Genomic DNA, 16,398 nt, shown 5'->3' with positions numbered 1-16,398 from the left:
ACATCGAGCAGGCATGACGACAGGTCCCAACATCATGCCAGCGCTGTTTTTTTGGGGCTTGCCTCTACTGCAGAATGACCGTCGATCGGAGAGTACCTACCACTCATGTAGCAGCTACCGGAGTTCGCGTCATCTAGCTCTTCATCTATTACGCATAATGAGCTGTTTAACACTCAAGATCATATCACAAAGTCAAGAAAGCTGCATGGAAACAATGAGATTTTTGTACTAAAAATACCACCGCGGGCTATCTCGGCCTAATCAGCACGAATGGGTGCCAGAAAGAAGCCTTTTCAAGAAGCCCTGCTAGCAAATAGAAAATGAATGGGCCATCACTTCGAGCTCCAATTACTGGAGGAGAAAGAAAGCAAGGGTGAGGATGGTCAGCAAGCTGTGGCTGACCTTGATACCACCGGCGCCGCCATTGAAGACGGTCGGAGTAGGAGTACCCCGTGTGTTGGGCGTCGTCGGTGTAAGAGTGCCCTGTGTGTTGGGCGTCATCGGTGTAGGAGTGCCCTGTGTGTTGGGCGTCGTCGGTGTCATCGGGGGTGTGACGACACTAGACGACAAACTGCTGAGCATGACCGAGCTCATTGAAACTTCAGTGTTGGCTGCATCAGCAGAGCTGCTAGGGTCCGCGGATGCAGCACTGTTAGATGAGAGCTTGTCGCTGGAGACTGCAATCGAAGAGGTCGTGCTGGAGTGAGTGGGCGTGGTGCTGTACCAAATTGTGACGGTCGACGTGCTGGGTGTCGCCTGAACAACGACAGTGACTGTGCCAGCACTACCGCAAGCGCCGGTAGTCGTGGTGGCTATGGTTGTCTTCTCAAGCTCCGACGAGGGATCCAGACCGGAGCCAATGGGAGTCTCAGAAGCGACAGCAGCCTTCTCGAATGAACTGATGACTGAGGTCGAAGTCGTGGTTGAAGTGCTGGACACTGTCGTGGCGGGGCCCTCCGTGCAACCACGCGCAACGAAAGTGTAATAGAGCGGAGTACCAGCTGAGCCAGTAGCCGTGGCAAGGTTGATGCATGAGGACGGAATCAAGGCTGCACTATTAGTGATCAACGCCAGAGGATAAGTACTCTGCGCGTTCTTGACAGTGATTGTAGTTACATCGCCCTCAGCAATCGAGATACTGGTGAGCTCCCGAGCGGCAAGAGAGGCGTCGGAATGCGAAGAAGGAATCAAACCCGAGCCGTCAGTTACCGGTGACAGAGGATGGAAAGTGATTGCATCCACGTTGTCATCCGCGATCGTAAACTCCCGAGCGACAGGAGAGGCGACTGGAGTCGTCCTCGCGGTAATGGGCCCGTACCAGTCAGTATCCGTGTAAGCCATGAAGACGGGGTCTGAAGCTGGAGCCGAAGTCCAGGAATGAACAAAGGGCTCGACGGTTCTGGTAGCGGAACTCGTGATGACGGAGTGGTGCTGAGTATTTACACCAACAGTCAATGTCGTGACGTGCACAGTGACGGTGGGCAGGGGTAGTGTAGCCAGGGGGGTGGGATCAGTGAAGATTGACTGGCTTGAGAACGAATTGGAAGAATCCAAGATTTCGCCGGGACCGTAAGAAACCATCGCAGATGAGACCGTCTCGAAAGAACTGGCAGTGTCCAAGGTTGCGAGCAGGCTTGACGAAGGGTCCGATGCTGGCGCAGTGATGCTGGGCGCATACGAGTCCGACAGCGTGGTGACGCTGGAAGGAATACCCGCAGACAAAGTTCCAGAGTTGCCGAAGTCCAATGTGATGGTCGAGTACGGGTAGCCGCCGTCACGAGCGACGACGTCACCACCCTCGACTTCATCAAGAGAAAAACATCCGGTGTGGCCCATGACAGTGGTACAGACCGGACGATCAGCAGGGCAGCAAGGAACGTTGGTGTACTCATGGGCGGGCCATGCGCATCCAGGTTCATAGGCACTGAGGCAGACATCGGTGGGGCTGTAATGTAGTCAGTAGTATTGAAATACCCTGGGCAAGTGAGGTGAAGCGACTGACCCTTCAGCATCGCCAGCGTGGGCGACCTGGACACCGAAGAGTAGAAGAAGGAGCATGGCCACGTAGGCCAGCGGGTGCGAAAGTGAGCGCATCTTGACACAGGTCAAGCTCGGTGTTGGGGCCGTTGAGCGCGGGAGCTTGAAGCGCGGGGATGGAATGTGCGAATGCGAACGCGGTAAGAGGGGGAGTGAGAAGAAGTGTACCAGCGAGAGTACGAATGAAGGTATGGGGTGCAGAAAGAAAGAGGAAGACGTTGCAGCAGCGGCGAAGAAGAGGGTTTATATCAGCGGGCCTGGAGGTGACGGAGCCCGCGAGCGGACAAACGCGGTCCGCCACCCGCGAAGGCAGTCGCGAATCCGTCGCTGCTTCCACATTAGGTATGTACGCGTTTGTTTGGAGGCTCAGCATAACATTATTCATCGCCAGCTGACAGCCCAACCCACTGGGTCAAGCATTGTCCACTTTGAACTGGCCAGGCTCTCCACTATGTGGTGAGGGTCCTTGTTGGGCATTGTCTGCACATCTGTCTAGGTCCTTTGCGACCTGATCAAACCCCGCAGTCAATCTGCCAAAGAGAAGGCAGAGCAGCCTTTTAGACATGAGCATACGTGGCGCACAGATCTTCACTTGGGAAGAAGCCTTCCGACAACCTATCAAGGCATCCATGAGCTTCCCCGAACTGACACACCTCACCTCACAGTAAAACGTCAGTCTCGCAACAGGGTCATTGAGTTATATCACAACAACTCAGTTCATGAGTAAAGAACGAATTTCACCTTTACAAATTGTTCATCTTCAGGATAATATTTAAATTGCATACAACGTCTACCTTTACGATGATATTCGCTGCGCTTGTCAGTCAAGTGTTCTGAGAAAAGATTGCAGCCACAAACCACAGAAAGTGCCATGTAATATACGGCCGCATAGTGATTGGCGGATCATGCCCAGTTATGCCGCATGCGGTGCACTCGGTATTCGTGAAGTTGTCTTAGCAGAGCCAACAAGCAAGTCCGACCAAAGAAGCTCGTCCCAACTCAATCCTTGTACATATCCTCAAGGTATTCGATCATCTTCCGTTGAAGCTTCAGAAGCTCAACGTCCGTCACCCTGGCCTTAGGACCCGAAGCTGGGCCAGAACCGGCTGTGGCCGCCTCATCGCCCCTTGTGATTAGTTCAGGCTTGACACCGAAGAAAGGAACGCCAAGGCCCTTGAGCTGTCCAGACATGGCGTTGAACATCTCGGTCTGTGCTTTGTGGACTTTCCGGTCATACGCTTTGAGTTGCTCCTCGGTTGCCTTTTGGGCCACGAGCGCCTGTCGACCGCCCCACCAAATCAACTCGTGCTCATGCTGTTCAGCTATCATCTGCAACATTTCGTTAGCCGCATACACCCGCAGAAAAGTGTCAAGGAAAGACCACGTACCTTCTGGACAACGGGCTTGAGGTTTGGGTTCCTCGCAGCAATCTTGCTGATACAGCGAAGACCAGGGGCCCACTCAATGATTGTGGCGGGATCGATGGGAGCCAGTCTAGAAGCTTGTGGCGTGGGCGTGACAGTTGGTGGTGGCGGAGTAGTGGAAGCGTTCGCTTGTTGTCGCAGCCCCGGGTTCTGGCTTCGGCCAGCGAGCCTTGGATCCGCGAAATACTGGCGCTGGGGGATTGGTTGGGCTACAGCGTTGTATTCTGCGTCAGGGGCGGTTCCTCCTGAAGCCGGCGCTTGCAGAGGCGGCGGCGGCGCCAAAGCCGCCAAGTTCCTCAGGACGGTCGCGAGGTCCGGCGGGTGAGAGTTGTCCTGTTGCTCCATGGCGTTCTCGGCGTGGTGGTTGTTTGAGAGAGTGGACGCGGTGTGGAAGTGCCGCAGAAAAGAGCAATCAGCGTGTTACACAAATCAGATCATCATATCTCGTGGCTGGGAGCTGGGTGAAATTTGCACCGCCGACAAGGGCCGCCGGCGCTCTTATGGAGATGACAATAAGATGCAGCGTGGTGAGGTTCGGGGAGCGGGAGGCCAGTGGAGCTCGGGCCAGCTAGACGGTACCCAATCAGTGCGCCTCGCAACCTAAGAATCCCTGCACGAGAAAGTTCGCCGTGCCTCGTATGATGGCGTCGACAGCGACCGCGACTGCGCAGCCCTCCCCACGAAACCGCCCCGCCATCCCCCCCAGCGCCATCCGACTTCCCCGCGCCTAAAGAGACTGCCGCACACGCATTGAGCTGCGCAACACCCGTCACCATGTCGCCTCGCTCAGCAATGGACGCCACGCGCTTCACGGCTACCGGGCCGTACGCGCACTCCAAGTCCACCAAGGTCCCGCTCAACTCTTCGTCCGCGCCAAAGAACGAGACCCCACAGCAGAAAATTGCCAGATTAAGAGCGGCAGCGCAAAAGGCCAAGGGCTCGCAGGTGTCGACATTCGACAAGATCGTGGCGGGAGGGAGAGTGTGGGCGGACAGAGCTCACCGGGTGACGGCGCTGAGCTTGATTGCCATCACTGGTGAGCGCGAAGCCTGGCAATGGCCTCTCTTGTTCTATCTAACTAATCCATCTAGGCATCGCCGGAGTGGTTACCGTGTTCGCCCTCGGGGACATGATTGTTTACAACAGGCGGAAGCGCAGGGAATGGTTCCACGAGCAAAATCAGAAGCATGCAATCTCCATGGCCGAAGCGAAGCAAGCGGTGGCAGCCGGTACCGCAACCGAGGATCAGATTCTGCTGCTCAACAACGAGCGCAACAAGGAAGAGCACGAGAAGAACAAGAAGGGCTTTTTCAAGCGCACAAAAGAGAGCATTTTCGGTGGTTTCTCCAAGGAGGAGGAGCAGGGCGGCCAGCTCGGCGCCATCGCGGCAGAGGCGCGCGATGCTTTCATCAGCGACGCACAAACGACGAAGGATCAAGGCTCGGGAGTGCTGCGGGCGGTGGAAGAGAAGAGGAGGGAGGGCGAGAAAGCACAAGCACCAAGCCCCGGGCCGTTAGACCGCATGGCAGAGGATGCCGCGGAGGCGGCAACACAGAAGTCAAAGAGCTGGACAAGCTGGGTCACGGGCCGGTGAAAAGCAGAAGCCTGGAATTCAACTGTCACGCCATCAAAAATTGGCCGCTCGCCTTCGAGCTTCCACTGTATCATATAATACCTCTCAGATTGAGAAGGGGTGTAGCATAGAGGTGCATAACGGGTGTGTAGCGTCCGGAGCACTTCTGAGCATGATGAATTGGACGGGTATTTAAAAACAACAGGGCGCCGTTTTGTTCTTGTCACTCATTGGTCGCCTTGAGAAGAAACAGGAATATACGTCCTCCTTTCCTTCACTTTCTGCATTGCATTTTCTGTCAGCTTCGTACATCTGGAGGAGTAACTAGACTAAGCTTACCTCCTGCCAGCGATCAACATAGGGCCGCGCAGCAGCATAGATCAGCAGGCTGACAGTCGCAGTGATGAATATGACGACGACTGCTTGATCCTTGGCCGAATCCCTCTCTGTAAGAGCGAATTAGCGCACAAGATTTGCGGGGCGTGGGCGCATAACCGCACGTACGGAAACATTCGGAGTACACATCCTCCTCCTTAGCGCTGTGGCATATAGGCAAATTGTAATCCAAGCAGAACTTCTTGTTGCAGTCGTTGCATGTCCGGCCGGTCTTCTTGGAGTCTTTCGCGCGCGAAAAGATGCTCGAGCCGGAGCTCTTAGACGAGTCGGACTTGGAGGAGCCGGATTTGGAGCTGTAGGGCGAGGGATCGTCGAGGTGGATAATGGTACTGTTGGTGAAGCAGGTGCACTTGCAGAAGGAGGCCGGGGCTGCGCGGAGGAGGGTCAGCGAGCGCAGTGGCGGAGCGCGGAGGACGAGAGCAGTGGCGTACAGGCTGCGTGTGCAGTGGAGAGGAGAGCAATCAGGGCGAACAGGACGAGCAGGGCATGTCTTCGTCCGAACATCGTGTCGAGGGCGCAAAGGGTAAGCTTGCGGGTAGACGGCGGCCGTTGGAGATGATGCGCGCAGCGATGGCCTGTGAGCCCTACCACGCTACCGGCCGCGTATGTACCCCTGCGAGTGGGGAACGCGGCCAAGAGGCTAAGGACCGAGCTCTCGATATTATTTTGTTTCGCCCGCCGCTCGCACACTTCTTCTGCGCCTTCCTGCCGCAGCGTAGCCACACTCAACGAATCGCCGAACGACATCCTGCTGAGCTAAGACAATTGGGCGGCTATGCTCTAGAGTCTGCGCTCTGCTAGTTGGTGGCTCAATCCTCCCGGCGCTCATCACGAGAAACCTCAGCAATGTCCGTTACACAAGCGCTTACAACAGACTCTTCCAACGCCCGCAAAGAGCCCGCGAGTAGCAGCTCCGGCGCCGCTCCCGAGCGAACCCGCTTGCATATTACCCCCTTCACACCGGACTTGCTGAAGGCCTTCCTTCCACCCTCCATCCTACCGCAGGCCTCGCGCATCTCCTACCACACCGTGCAAACTTTCCCCGACAAGGGCTTTGGCTACGTCGAACTGCCCACCATGGAAGCGCAAAAGCTCAAGAAGAAGTTCGGTGGCTCGATCTTGAAGGGACAGAAGGTTCGAATCGAGGACGCGCGCCCCGAGAAGCGCAAGAAGATCTTGGAAGACGCACAATCAGCGGCTGAGGCGGGCCTCGACGAGGAAGATCGCAAGGCTGGCAAGAAGATCAAGAAGCTCAAGCGAAAGGATGGCGTACTGCCGGGCTATGAACTGCCCGATGAGAGGCACGTCAAGCGTGGCTGGACCGAACCTGAGAGCAAGAAGGATTACAAACGCAAGGATAGGAAGGACAAGGACAAGAAGGAAAAGAAGAACAAGCCGCAGCCCTCGAAATACACCACAGACAAGGAGCTTCTGTTCAAGACGAAGCTGCCGCCAAATGCAGTTCCGACTGCCAAGTCGGACAAGGCGTTGGAGAAGCCGAAGAAATCGAAGGTGTCCTCCCGCGATGTTGTCGTACACGAGTTTTCCAAGACAACAAAACATGCCAGCTTCCTAAAGAGTAGTCAGGTCTCGAAGGATGGCAAGACAGCTGCCGAATTTGTCGAAGGCACAGGCTGGGTCGACGAGAATGGTAGTGTTGTGGAGCAAGAGACCGAGTCACAGCGAAAGCGAAGGGAAGCCAAAGCGGAGGCGAAACAGAAACGCGCCGAAGCAAAGGCCGCTGCTGCTGCCGCCGCTGCAGAAGAGGAAGGAAAGAACCCCAAGAGGAAGTCTGCCCTCGAGATAGCAGAGGCCCTTGCGGCGAAGCGGAAGGCAGCGAAGGCAGCGAAACCAGCGAAGGCAGCAGAGCCTGCTGACGATTCTTCGGAGATTGAAGAAAATGTCTCGGACGATCGTTCCTCGGTTGTCTCTACCAGTTCGTCCGACGTGAGCAGTAGCGACGAGGAATCTGAAGAATCAGCTCGGTCGGAGGCTGAATCAGAAGTCGCACAGGACGAAGCCGAAGAATCTTCGTCTGAATCTGAGCCACAAATAGCCCACACCAAGGCAGCTGAGCAGGGTAGCATTCCTCATGGAAATACTGGCGGAGACGTGGAGATGACCGATTCCGCCGAGAAAGTCGGGGACGCCGAGAAGGAGGCGAGAGAAGTTCATCCTCTGGAGGCTCTTTTCAAACGCCCCAACCCCCCCGAGGGAGGCACTCCGACAAAGCTCGCGCCCATCAATACTTCGTTTAGCTTCTTTGGCGGTGGCGACGAGGAGGAGGCGGAGGCGGTGGAAGAAGCAAATGTTCCGCTCACGCCATACACGCGGCGAGACTTGCAAATACGTGGTATGCGAAGTGCGGCGCCTACGCCAGACACAGCGGCCATTGGCAAGAGGTTCTGGCGCAACGACATGGATGACGAGGAGGAAGAAGACGGGGACGAGGAGGTGGAGGACAGCATGATGCAGGTAGATGCCAATTCGGTACCCATCGGGAGTAGGGGACCCGAGGTTACCATGGCACCGGAGCAGGGCTCAGAGGCGGAGCAGAGCGAGTTTGCGAAGCACTTCTGGGAGCACCGCGGCGACTACAACAGAGCATGGAAAAAGCGCAGGAGGGAGGCAATGAAGGTCCAGCGGCAGCGTGAGAACCGGCGGCTGGGGAGGAAGGTTGTCTAGACACGTCAGATAAAGAGGTGGAAGCATCGGGAGCTGGCGCCGCTGTCGTGGAAGGTGACTGCATCGCAGCGTGTGCTAAGTCCATCCCGCGCGGTAAGGCAGGGTTCAAGGATGCACACGGGGAGCCGCATGGCGGGCTTGCCGGGGAGCGAGGCAGGACCTACAGGCATGAGCCCCATTTCGCAATGTCACTTGCTTGTGCCACCTGAATTCTTTTCGCTCACCTGCATATGCTTGTGTGTCTCACTTTGACACCATTCGCAATCCTTCCAGCTGATACCGTGGCGCTATGCATATGGAGAGTTTTATTTGTTTTTGCCGTTGCAGTCAATGACAGCAAGCCTGGAGGAGGCCCGGTGCGAGCGGACCTGGTTCTGCAGGTACGCATGCGGGGAGGGCGGGAGGGGAAGGAAGGGGTGGCGTGTGTGGATGCACCTCCGGGATTAAACTCTACGACGCTCGCCCCCCCATGGCCAGGACAGATCACTCCACCCTGGCCTCTGTCGACGACGATGACATACATCAGAGAGATCGAAATTCCTTTTGAGATAGATTGCTTTTCGACCGCCGCACTATAATGGTGGGTTGCGAAGCTCGCTGCAGCATGTGCCGGCCTCACCTCCCACGCCTCGCTGGCCTCTCTCTCCCCTGATTCCAGCGTCCACCAGCACCGCCTCGCCACCGCTTCTCGACCGCCTTCTTCCTGGGACACAGCTGACCGCCCGGCTCACCTTTTGCATTCCTTCTATGTTCTTCAAGCTTCAACTGTTGCTCTACCACACACTCGTTCACTCGCCTGGCTGAGCCGCCCGTCACCTTCCTTGCCCTTCGACAAATACTTGACCCAGAACATTCTCACCTGCACACTCTGTTTTCTATTGTATCCAACCCAGTACACTGCTTCACCGTCCGTTGGCGCCATGTCGCACGGCCGCCGCTCCTCCGCTTGCACGGCCTCCACCAACACTGCGCCCCCAAAAAGACTCGCTCTCGTGCGAAACCTGGACTCTCAAACATACTCTTCCTTCATCGAGGAGGCCGAAATCCTCGACTTATTTACAACCATGGAGCCTCCCGTTCGCTACTCGTACAAAGCACCATCCAAGCGATTCTACTACGCCATCATTCTGGGACAGCTTTTCCTCCTCTCTACCGTCGTGGCGCTTGTACTTACCATCATCAACTACAACAAAGCCGACGAAGGCAATCGTGTGGCCTATATTGTATGGCTCGTTTTCTCCGCCTCGGCTACTTTCTTCTTCATCCTTTTGAGCTTCGTCTTCTTCCACCAGCGCCGCAAGCTCCGCGTTATGCAAAGCAAACTCCAAAGAATGCAGGCCGAAGCCGAGGCCGACGGCTCGCAGAAGCGTCTCGAGACCGCGTCGTCAGGAGCGCCGCAATTGCGCGCGGAGACCGATCACCGGCTCAGCGTACTGGCGCAGCGTCACTTCGATGCCGCTGAAGGCGCGGCCACGGCGCCCGAACCAGCGCGCCGGCCCAGCGTCATCGCGACAAACGCAACCGGTCGCGGTCGCCAGATGAGCAGCGCGGCCGGCGAAGGTTGCGAGCTTTCTCTATTCCAAACACATCTCAGCAGCGGGAGCGCCCAAGACGGCGTCGCCGACCTCGCCGCCTCCCCATCCTCCGCCCAGACCCCGCCACCCACCTACATGAACCATCCGCTCCAGCGGCGCGAGTCGGCCATCACCCGCTTCCAGCAAGACGACCCGCCCATGATGGACCTCTTCCACGGCCTATTCGGCGCGCAGACCAACACCACCACCACCAACGACGACGACAACAACAACAAAAACCACCAACCCTCGCCGTTCGCCATCCGCTCCCGCCACCGCCGCCCCTCCATCCTCCCCGACCCGCTCTCGCCGACGCCGCCGACACCGCCGCCGCCCTCGAGAAGAAGGACATCCACCATCGACTCGGTGACCCTCCAACCCCTCCCCGATCCCTTCACCTTGCCCCCTCCTACCACCGCCACCGCCTCCTTCGCCGCCTCCGCCGCTTCCCGCACCCACACCCGCACCCGCACCCACACCGCCTCGACCGCCTCCTCCGCCCCGGACTACGGGACCCTCCTCCCAGCCTTCCCGCTGCCGCCCTCGCACTCGCGCTTCACCAACCCGTCGCCCCCGCCGCGTCTGCCGGCGCCGGCGCCGGCGATGACGACGATGACGAAGGCGAAGGCGGAGATGGGGGAGGTAGAGGCAGAAGATGAAGAAGAAGAAGAAGAAGAAGAAGAAGAAGAAGAAGAAGAAGAAAGGGAGAGGACGGCGATGGCGGCGATGGCGGCGGAGCTGCCGCCGTTGAGGAGGGTGAGTTGTGTGGCGGGGCTGGAGGAGCAGCAACAGCAGCAGCGGCAGCGAGGGGCGGGGGTGGAGAGGTCGGCGTCGGCGTCGGTGTGGGGGCGGATGGTGAATGTGGCGAAGGTGGTGGGATGGGGGATGGCGAGGGGACGGGCAAGTGGTAGTAATAGTGGTGTGGTAGCGGCAGCGGCAGCGGCAGCGGCTGGGGTGGACGGTGGCGAGGGTGGCGAGGGCAGCGAGGGGAAGGGCGATGGGAAAGATGGTGGGGAGGAGGGAGAACGACCGGAGAGGCGTGGCCTGGACGGTAGAGGTACGGGTGGCGGCGCCGCCGGTGGATTCCTCCAGCCGCCGAGGTACGACAGGACGACGACGACGACGACGACGGCAACGACGGCAACGGTAGACGATGGGAGGAGAGACTCACACGTCGATCCCGAGCAAAACGACATCGTCGATGGGGAATCCGCACACGGCGTCGTCGTTGACGAAGACGGCAGCAAGACACATGCCGCCCGCCGCCGCTCGACTACCACTGCCCTGCTGCAGCAGGCACATTCAACGCTTCCGCTACATGTGGATGACCACCGCCCCTCCACGTGGTGCGTACCGGTGAACAGCAGAAAACGTGAGAGGAGCGTGAGCGGCGGGTCGAGATTCGTGGAGGAGATGGGGTAGAAATGATGACACGCAGTGCCGGTTCACAGAACTTCCGGGTCAGGGGAAGAGGTAATGACGATGGCTGTGTGTGTGTACGGTGGTGAGAAATGGAGGTATATGTGTGCGTTCTTTTAGCACTTCTTTTCGACGACGACGATGGTAATGATGATGATGACGGAACATGCTTGGGGCGGGCGGTTTTATTTGAGATGTTTTTCTTCTTATTCTTTTGGGCGTTTGTGGGATGTTGATGAGGTCCTGATAATGAGAGATGGGAGTGAGGGAACGAGCAGCGAGGGTCCGCCGTTAGCTGGGGACGATAATTTTTGATACCCACCGCAAAAGCTTGCAAAGTATAGCCCCTTTCCCAGTTCGTCTTTTAGGGAAACGATTCAGTCTCATACTTTCCTTTGGCGGCCGAAGTCTACTGAGTACTGAAAGGACTCGATCTTCTCAAACCTATCTCACCAGGATGATCGTACCTACCTGTCTATGTGGGTCGTCAAATCCAATTCTGCATGTATTTATACAGCTTCCAAATTCATATCTACGCCTAAGGTTTTCCCTAATTGCCCTGGATAAAGAAAGGGGGTAGTGCCCTTCGCAGGACACGGAAAGTCGGGATCTTCCTGTGCGTGGTGAAAACCTACGCATGCTTTCAGATTTAACACTCATCATAACGTCATGGGGTTACCATAGTTCTACCACGGGAGTTCCGGGAACGTCAAATTCTGTGTCGCTAAGAAATACTGACAGGAATCCGCGCTGCGTCAAGCAGTTAGTGCTGACACCCACGATTAAGCACGCCACCCCTTCGAATAAGCTTTAATTCATGACAAAACGCGTTTCTTGGTATTTCTTGTACGAGAGCGCATGCTCATTATTTGTCTGCTTGGCTCGTTCACATGGTTGCCCTAATTGCTTAGTTTGCTTCCTTAGCCTTAGTTGTAACAAAAAGGCATGCATCTTCTTTGTCTGTAGCCTGTGTTCTAAGCCGGAACAAAATAAAAACAGAAAACTTAGTAAGAACATTTCCGTGAATCGAAGCATCTGGCCAATTCCCACGCATGAAAGGCATCTCGTATCTCCAGGACCGCATACCAGCTCACGACCAGGACACAGAGAACGCGTCAGGTTCCACCCAGTCCTTGTAGTAGACACCATAATGACGCCAAAACTCCTTCATGCGGGTATTACAAAGAGTACTTTATGTGATAGTTGTGGATACGTGGTTTCGAGGGCCGAGTTTGACGGGTTACCGCGGATTGCGGGACAAACAAAGTCAGTGTCGAACCGCTTCGCATCGTCTGCCGGGCGCGATGTAGAGGAAATATACGCCACGTCTATGCATTGTCTGCCTGAATAGTCGTCTGCGGGGTCCATTTCGTCAGCCTACTTGCAGCTTGTCCCATGGCACGTAGGATAGAGACTCACCGTCAACCAGTCCATGCCCTCATCCACACCCCGGCCATCGATGGCCGAACAAGCCACTATGCTCCAATTGCGATCCCTCAGCTCGGCGAGTTTGAGGGCCTCGGAGATCTCACCGGCGCCCTTGGCACCGGGCTGGTCCTGCTTGTTGGCGAAGACGAGGAGGGCGGCGTCGCGCAGCTCCTCCTCGCTCAGCATGGCGGCCAGCTCCTCGGCGGCAGTGCCTAACCGGTCGATGTCGGTCGAGTCGATGACGAAGATGACGGCGGCCGTGTTGCTGTAGTAGCACCGCCAGTACTGCAGGCGCCGCGGGAGCGATGATGTCAGCGTGCGCAGCTCTGCGGTGACGGACAGATTCTGGAAGACGGGGTTGCGGGGGAGAAGGGGTGCGGCTGCGCGTACCGGGCGGATCGATGTCTGGCCTCCTAGGTCCTGTGCAAATCATTAGCGGGACGCGGCGGGCGGTCGGATGTGTGCGGCAGCGACGTACCCAGACATTGAGGTTTAGGTTCTTGTACGTAACGGACTCGACGTTGAAGCCGATGGTCGGAATCGTGGTGACTACCTCGCCAATCTGCACTCAAGACGCCGTGTGAGCGAGCTCTCCAGACACCACCCCCCTTTCAGATGTGTGAGGCTCCGCACCTTCAACCGGTAGAGAAGAGTAGTCTTGCCGGCATTGTCCTGCGCGCTCTACGTTAGCTGCGCCGAAGCGTGCAACAGGTGCCGGGCTCGCCACGATGGCGGGCGTACCAAGCCGAGAATTAGGATGCGGATCTCCTTCTTCGCCCAGACCAGGGAGGTCAGCCGTGATACCCAGCCACCCATGGCGTTTGTTGTGGATGCGGGCTGCGAAAAGGAAAAAGTTTCGAGGGAGGGCTGTAGCTATGGCGTCAGGGTCGCAGGCGGCCGGGGAAGGGCGGGCGATGTCTAAGCGGGAGGCGGCAGCGGGAGGGGACTTTGCGCGGGCGGATCGTGGGCGTTGAGGGCGGCGCGGAGAGGGGCGGGCAACGGTTGCTCGGGAGCGCGCTTTAGGAGGCAAGCTTGTTAAATGAGGATGGAATGGTGGACTCTGGGCGAATGGTTGCTTTGCTGGCTTTTGCCTTGTGTTGCTGCAGGTCGGAGAGGCCGCGGTCCGAGCTCGAGCCCTTAGCGGACAAGGGCCGCTAGGGAGCCACGGCGAATCCACCGAAGCCCAGACTCGCTGCCTGATGCGTCGCTCTCCACCGGGCAATCAAAGCCACTCTCCCTGATTAAAGCCGAACAGAATAAACATTCGCTCCCGCCTTCCCAGCCCATCCCGCGCTATGCAATTACGTACGGTACCCAGTACAGTCCTCTATCCGTCCCGCCGCCTATCACTTTCCCCACACGGCCAGCCGTCTCCTATTCCGTATTCATCTCCTCCACCAGCGTCAGCGTCTCGTCGCGACTGCGCTTCCCATGACTTTCGTTCTCCGTCGCCGACGGGTCCAATGACTGTTCAAACCGCCGCGCAACCTCCAGCAACTCGGCATCCATGCGGCTGGCGCCCATAAACTGCACCCCGAAGGGAAGCCGCCTTTTATCGCCCTCTGTGCCGAGCAGCTCGTCGAGAGTATATAGGCCTGCCGGTACAGAAATGGCACACAGATCGAGCACGTTCGCCGCGTGCGTGTACTCACCGAGCGCACTGTTCTTCCCGATAGGGTCTGCCTGCACCTCCTCCACCGTCCAATGCGCTGGAGCGGTCGGAGTGACGATGACGTCGACGCCGTTGGCCCCAGCACTGAACATGTCCTCCGCCTGCCGCGTATACAGAGCTTTGGCCTGGAGGTCGCGATAAGCTTGGACGGCCGTGCTCTGCCGCGCCACAGCCCCGTCAAAAACTTGCACTATCACCGGGTGGAGATAGTTCCTGTGCTTCTCGAGCCACCCGTCTGGATGGTTCGCCAGTCGCTCCATGACCAAAGTCCCGTCATACAACAGCTTTCCCGCCTTTTCGAATGGCGTCCAGTCTATTGGTTTAAGCACTCCGCCGATGCTGACAAGCTTCCTGATGACGTGGTTGAAGATTTTGCGGTAGAGCGGATGGCATGCGTCCAAAGCGTCGGGTGGTGGGATACCGAAGCGGAATGTCTGCCTCTGCGGACCGACCGCATTGATGTGTCGCTCGAGCGCCGTGGGCGGCTTGGAGTACCGGTCCGCCGCATCAGCCTCCTCGATCACCTGCCACACCATGCGAGCGTCGCCTACGTTGCGAGCTAGGACCGCTATGCAATCCAAAGAGGCGCATGCAGGAGTGATGCCGCGCATCGACACAAGGCCTCGCGTAGGCTTGAATCCAACCACGTCGTTGAATGCTGCCGGGATGCGTCCGGATCCCGCCGTGTCTGTTCCAATGGAGAACGATACAAGCTCTGCGCCTACGCTGACAGCGCTGCCGCTGCTGGAGCCGCCGGCTATGTAGTCCGGGTGCCTTGTAGAATGCGGTGTTCCTTCCGGGCTGCGACAGCCAGTCATGCCAGTCCCTAGTTGGTCCATGTTGGTCTTTCCTATGAAGATACCACCGTTGGCAACAATACGCTCGTAAACGGGTGCTGATGCTGATGCCATCCGTGCGAGTGGGGGGCATGCCGTGGTGGTCTGGTAGCCTGCGATGTCGATCGAGTCTTTGATGCTGAACGGAATGCCGAAAAGAGGCGGTCTTTCCCGGGGATTCGGCCATTTCTCCTGCACCGCCCTCGCCGCTTCAAGGATAGCCATTCTGCTCTCCAGATGAATCCATACAGCAGGGTCGTATTTCTTGTAGACTTCGATCTTGCGGCACAGGGAATCCATGACCGCTTCGGGAGATGTGCCAGACCTGTAGGCAGCCTGCAGCCGGCGGATACGCATGTCCCCGTTTTGTCGATATCTCTCATCTTGTGCCACTCGTGCTTCCGATAGAGGGGTCAATGCCTTGAGAACACGTTCAAGTTTGGAAACAAAGGCGAATAGACCTCCATTGAGGTGGACTACATCCAAGCTTCCCCGTTGGAACTTTTCCTCACTAAAGCCAGCAGTGCATTCTGTGATGACACCTATATTCCGTTAGCAAGACGATAACCCATCCAACACAGGGACGGCTTCTCACAGCACTCGAGGCCTCTGTCGCTAGCCTCCCGGATAGTCGAGGACAAGCAGCATTCGGTGCTTACGCCTGCCACCAGCAGGTGGGTGATAGCACGTGCCTTGAGCTTGTGCAGCAGCTCAGTGTTCCAGAATGCGCCTTTTCCAGGCTTGTCTATCACGATCTCGCCAGGAAAAGGACGGAGCTCGTCAATGATGTCATGGCCGTACTCGCCGCGCACGAGATACCGTCCCATGGCGCCCCTGTCCCCAACGGTGGGGCTAGGGTTGCCCTGGGTGGGCACGTGTCTGGCAAGAGCTATGGACGGGCAGTCAGACAGATCGGGCTCGAAACCGACGCGCGCGTGGAAGATGGGCAGGCGGGCTTCACGGCAAGCATCCAGTAACCGCATGGATGGGAGGACGCAGGCCTGGACCGCGGACAGGTCTGCGCCCACGCTGTGGGAGAAGCCGCCTTCCACGAGGAATTCGCGCTGCATGTCAACGACGAGCAGGGCCGTGTGGCGAAAGGGAAAGCTGAAAGGGTACGGCTTGGCATCGACGAGCAAATGCGAGGAACCGGAGCTACTGGACGCCATGGTGGTGGTGGTTTGGGAAGGAGAGGAAGGCTTATGAGGCGGTAGGTAAAGAAAGCGAGAGGGTATGGAGACGGTTTCAGGTACGCAAAGAGTGTCTTAGGGGCCGTGAGGCGTTGAAACGGTTCGTTGGATTTTTCATTTCTCATGGGCCCCAATCAAGGCCTGCTCCGGCCCACTGCTGCTGG

The 16,398-nt window shown here is 57.5% G+C and overlaps 8 protein-coding genes across 8 annotated transcripts; 3 read left to right on the top strand and 5 right to left on the bottom strand.

The window, feature by feature from the left end:
• Nucleotides 1-348: 348 nt before the first annotated feature.
• On the bottom strand, nt 349-2,094 carry BKCO1_1000653 (uncharacterized protein; the record flags this gene model as incomplete). The annotated part of the gene is made up of 2 exons (XM_020270074.1): nt 349-1,945; nt 2,003-2,094. The coding sequence occupies 2 exons, from the start codon at nt 2,092-2,094 to the stop codon at nt 349-351; spliced, it is 1,689 nt and encodes a 562-aa protein (XP_020135086.1).
• Nucleotides 2,095-3,036: 942 nt separating this feature from the next.
• Nucleotides 3,037-3,806, bottom strand: BKCO1_1000652 (uncharacterized protein; the record flags this gene model as incomplete). The annotated part of the gene is made up of 2 exons (XM_020270073.1): nt 3,037-3,366; nt 3,426-3,806. The coding sequence occupies 2 exons, from the start codon at nt 3,804-3,806 to the stop codon at nt 3,037-3,039; spliced, it is 711 nt and encodes a 236-aa protein (XP_020135087.1).
• Nucleotides 3,807-4,235: 429 nt separating this feature from the next.
• BKCO1_1000651 (uncharacterized protein) lies at nt 4,236-5,055 on the top strand (the record flags this gene model as incomplete). Its single annotated transcript, XM_020270072.1, has 2 exons — nt 4,236-4,497; nt 4,553-5,055. The coding sequence occupies 2 exons, from the start codon at nt 4,236-4,238 to the stop codon at nt 5,053-5,055; spliced, it is 765 nt and encodes a 254-aa protein (XP_020135088.1).
• Nucleotides 5,056-5,261: 206 nt separating this feature from the next.
• BKCO1_1000650 (cytochrome p450) lies at nt 5,262-5,934 on the bottom strand (the record flags this gene model as incomplete). The annotated part of the gene is made up of 4 exons (XM_020270071.1): nt 5,262-5,315; nt 5,374-5,480; nt 5,539-5,799; nt 5,862-5,934. 4 exons carry the CDS (start codon nt 5,932-5,934, stop codon nt 5,262-5,264), a joined length of 495 nt encoding a protein of 164 aa, XP_020135089.1.
• A 342-nt stretch (nt 5,935-6,276) lies between these two features.
• Nucleotides 6,277-8,115, top strand: BKCO1_1000649 (suppressor protein srp40; the record flags this gene model as incomplete). The annotated part of the gene is made up of 1 exon (XM_020270069.1): nt 6,277-8,115. One exon carries the CDS (start codon nt 6,277-6,279, stop codon nt 8,113-8,115), a length of 1,839 nt encoding a protein of 612 aa, XP_020135420.1.
• Nucleotides 8,116-9,035: 920 nt separating this feature from the next.
• On the top strand, nt 9,036-11,111 carry BKCO1_1000648 (uncharacterized protein; the record flags this gene model as incomplete). The annotated part of the gene is made up of 1 exon (XM_020270068.1): nt 9,036-11,111. The coding sequence occupies one exon, from the start codon at nt 9,036-9,038 to the stop codon at nt 11,109-11,111; it is 2,076 nt and encodes a 691-aa protein (XP_020135419.1).
• A 1,325-nt stretch (nt 11,112-12,436) lies between these two features.
• Nucleotides 12,437-13,352, bottom strand: BKCO1_1000647 (adp-ribosylation factor; the record flags this gene model as incomplete). Its single annotated transcript, XM_020270067.1, has 5 exons — nt 12,437-12,463; nt 12,528-12,956; nt 13,015-13,098; nt 13,170-13,208; nt 13,278-13,352. 5 exons carry the CDS (start codon nt 13,350-13,352, stop codon nt 12,437-12,439), a joined length of 654 nt encoding a protein of 217 aa, XP_020135424.1.
• A 558-nt stretch (nt 13,353-13,910) lies between these two features.
• Nucleotides 13,911-16,213, bottom strand: BKCO1_1000646 (allophanate hydrolase; the record flags this gene model as incomplete). The annotated part of the gene is made up of 2 exons (XM_020270066.1): nt 13,911-15,586; nt 15,640-16,213. The coding sequence occupies 2 exons, from the start codon at nt 16,211-16,213 to the stop codon at nt 13,911-13,913; spliced, it is 2,250 nt and encodes a 749-aa protein (XP_020135423.1).
• Nucleotides 16,214-16,398: the final 185 nt, after the last annotated feature.

The sequence above is a fragment of the Diplodia corticola genome (genome assembly GCF_001883845.1).
Source record: "Diplodia corticola strain CBS 112549 chromosome Unknown scaffold1, whole genome shotgun sequence".
Classification (NCBI taxonomy): Eukaryota; Fungi; Ascomycota; class Dothideomycetes; order Botryosphaeriales; family Botryosphaeriaceae; genus Diplodia; species Diplodia corticola.
Note: the sequence above shows the minus strand (reverse complement) of the source record. Positions and strands in the feature narration are given on the sequence as shown.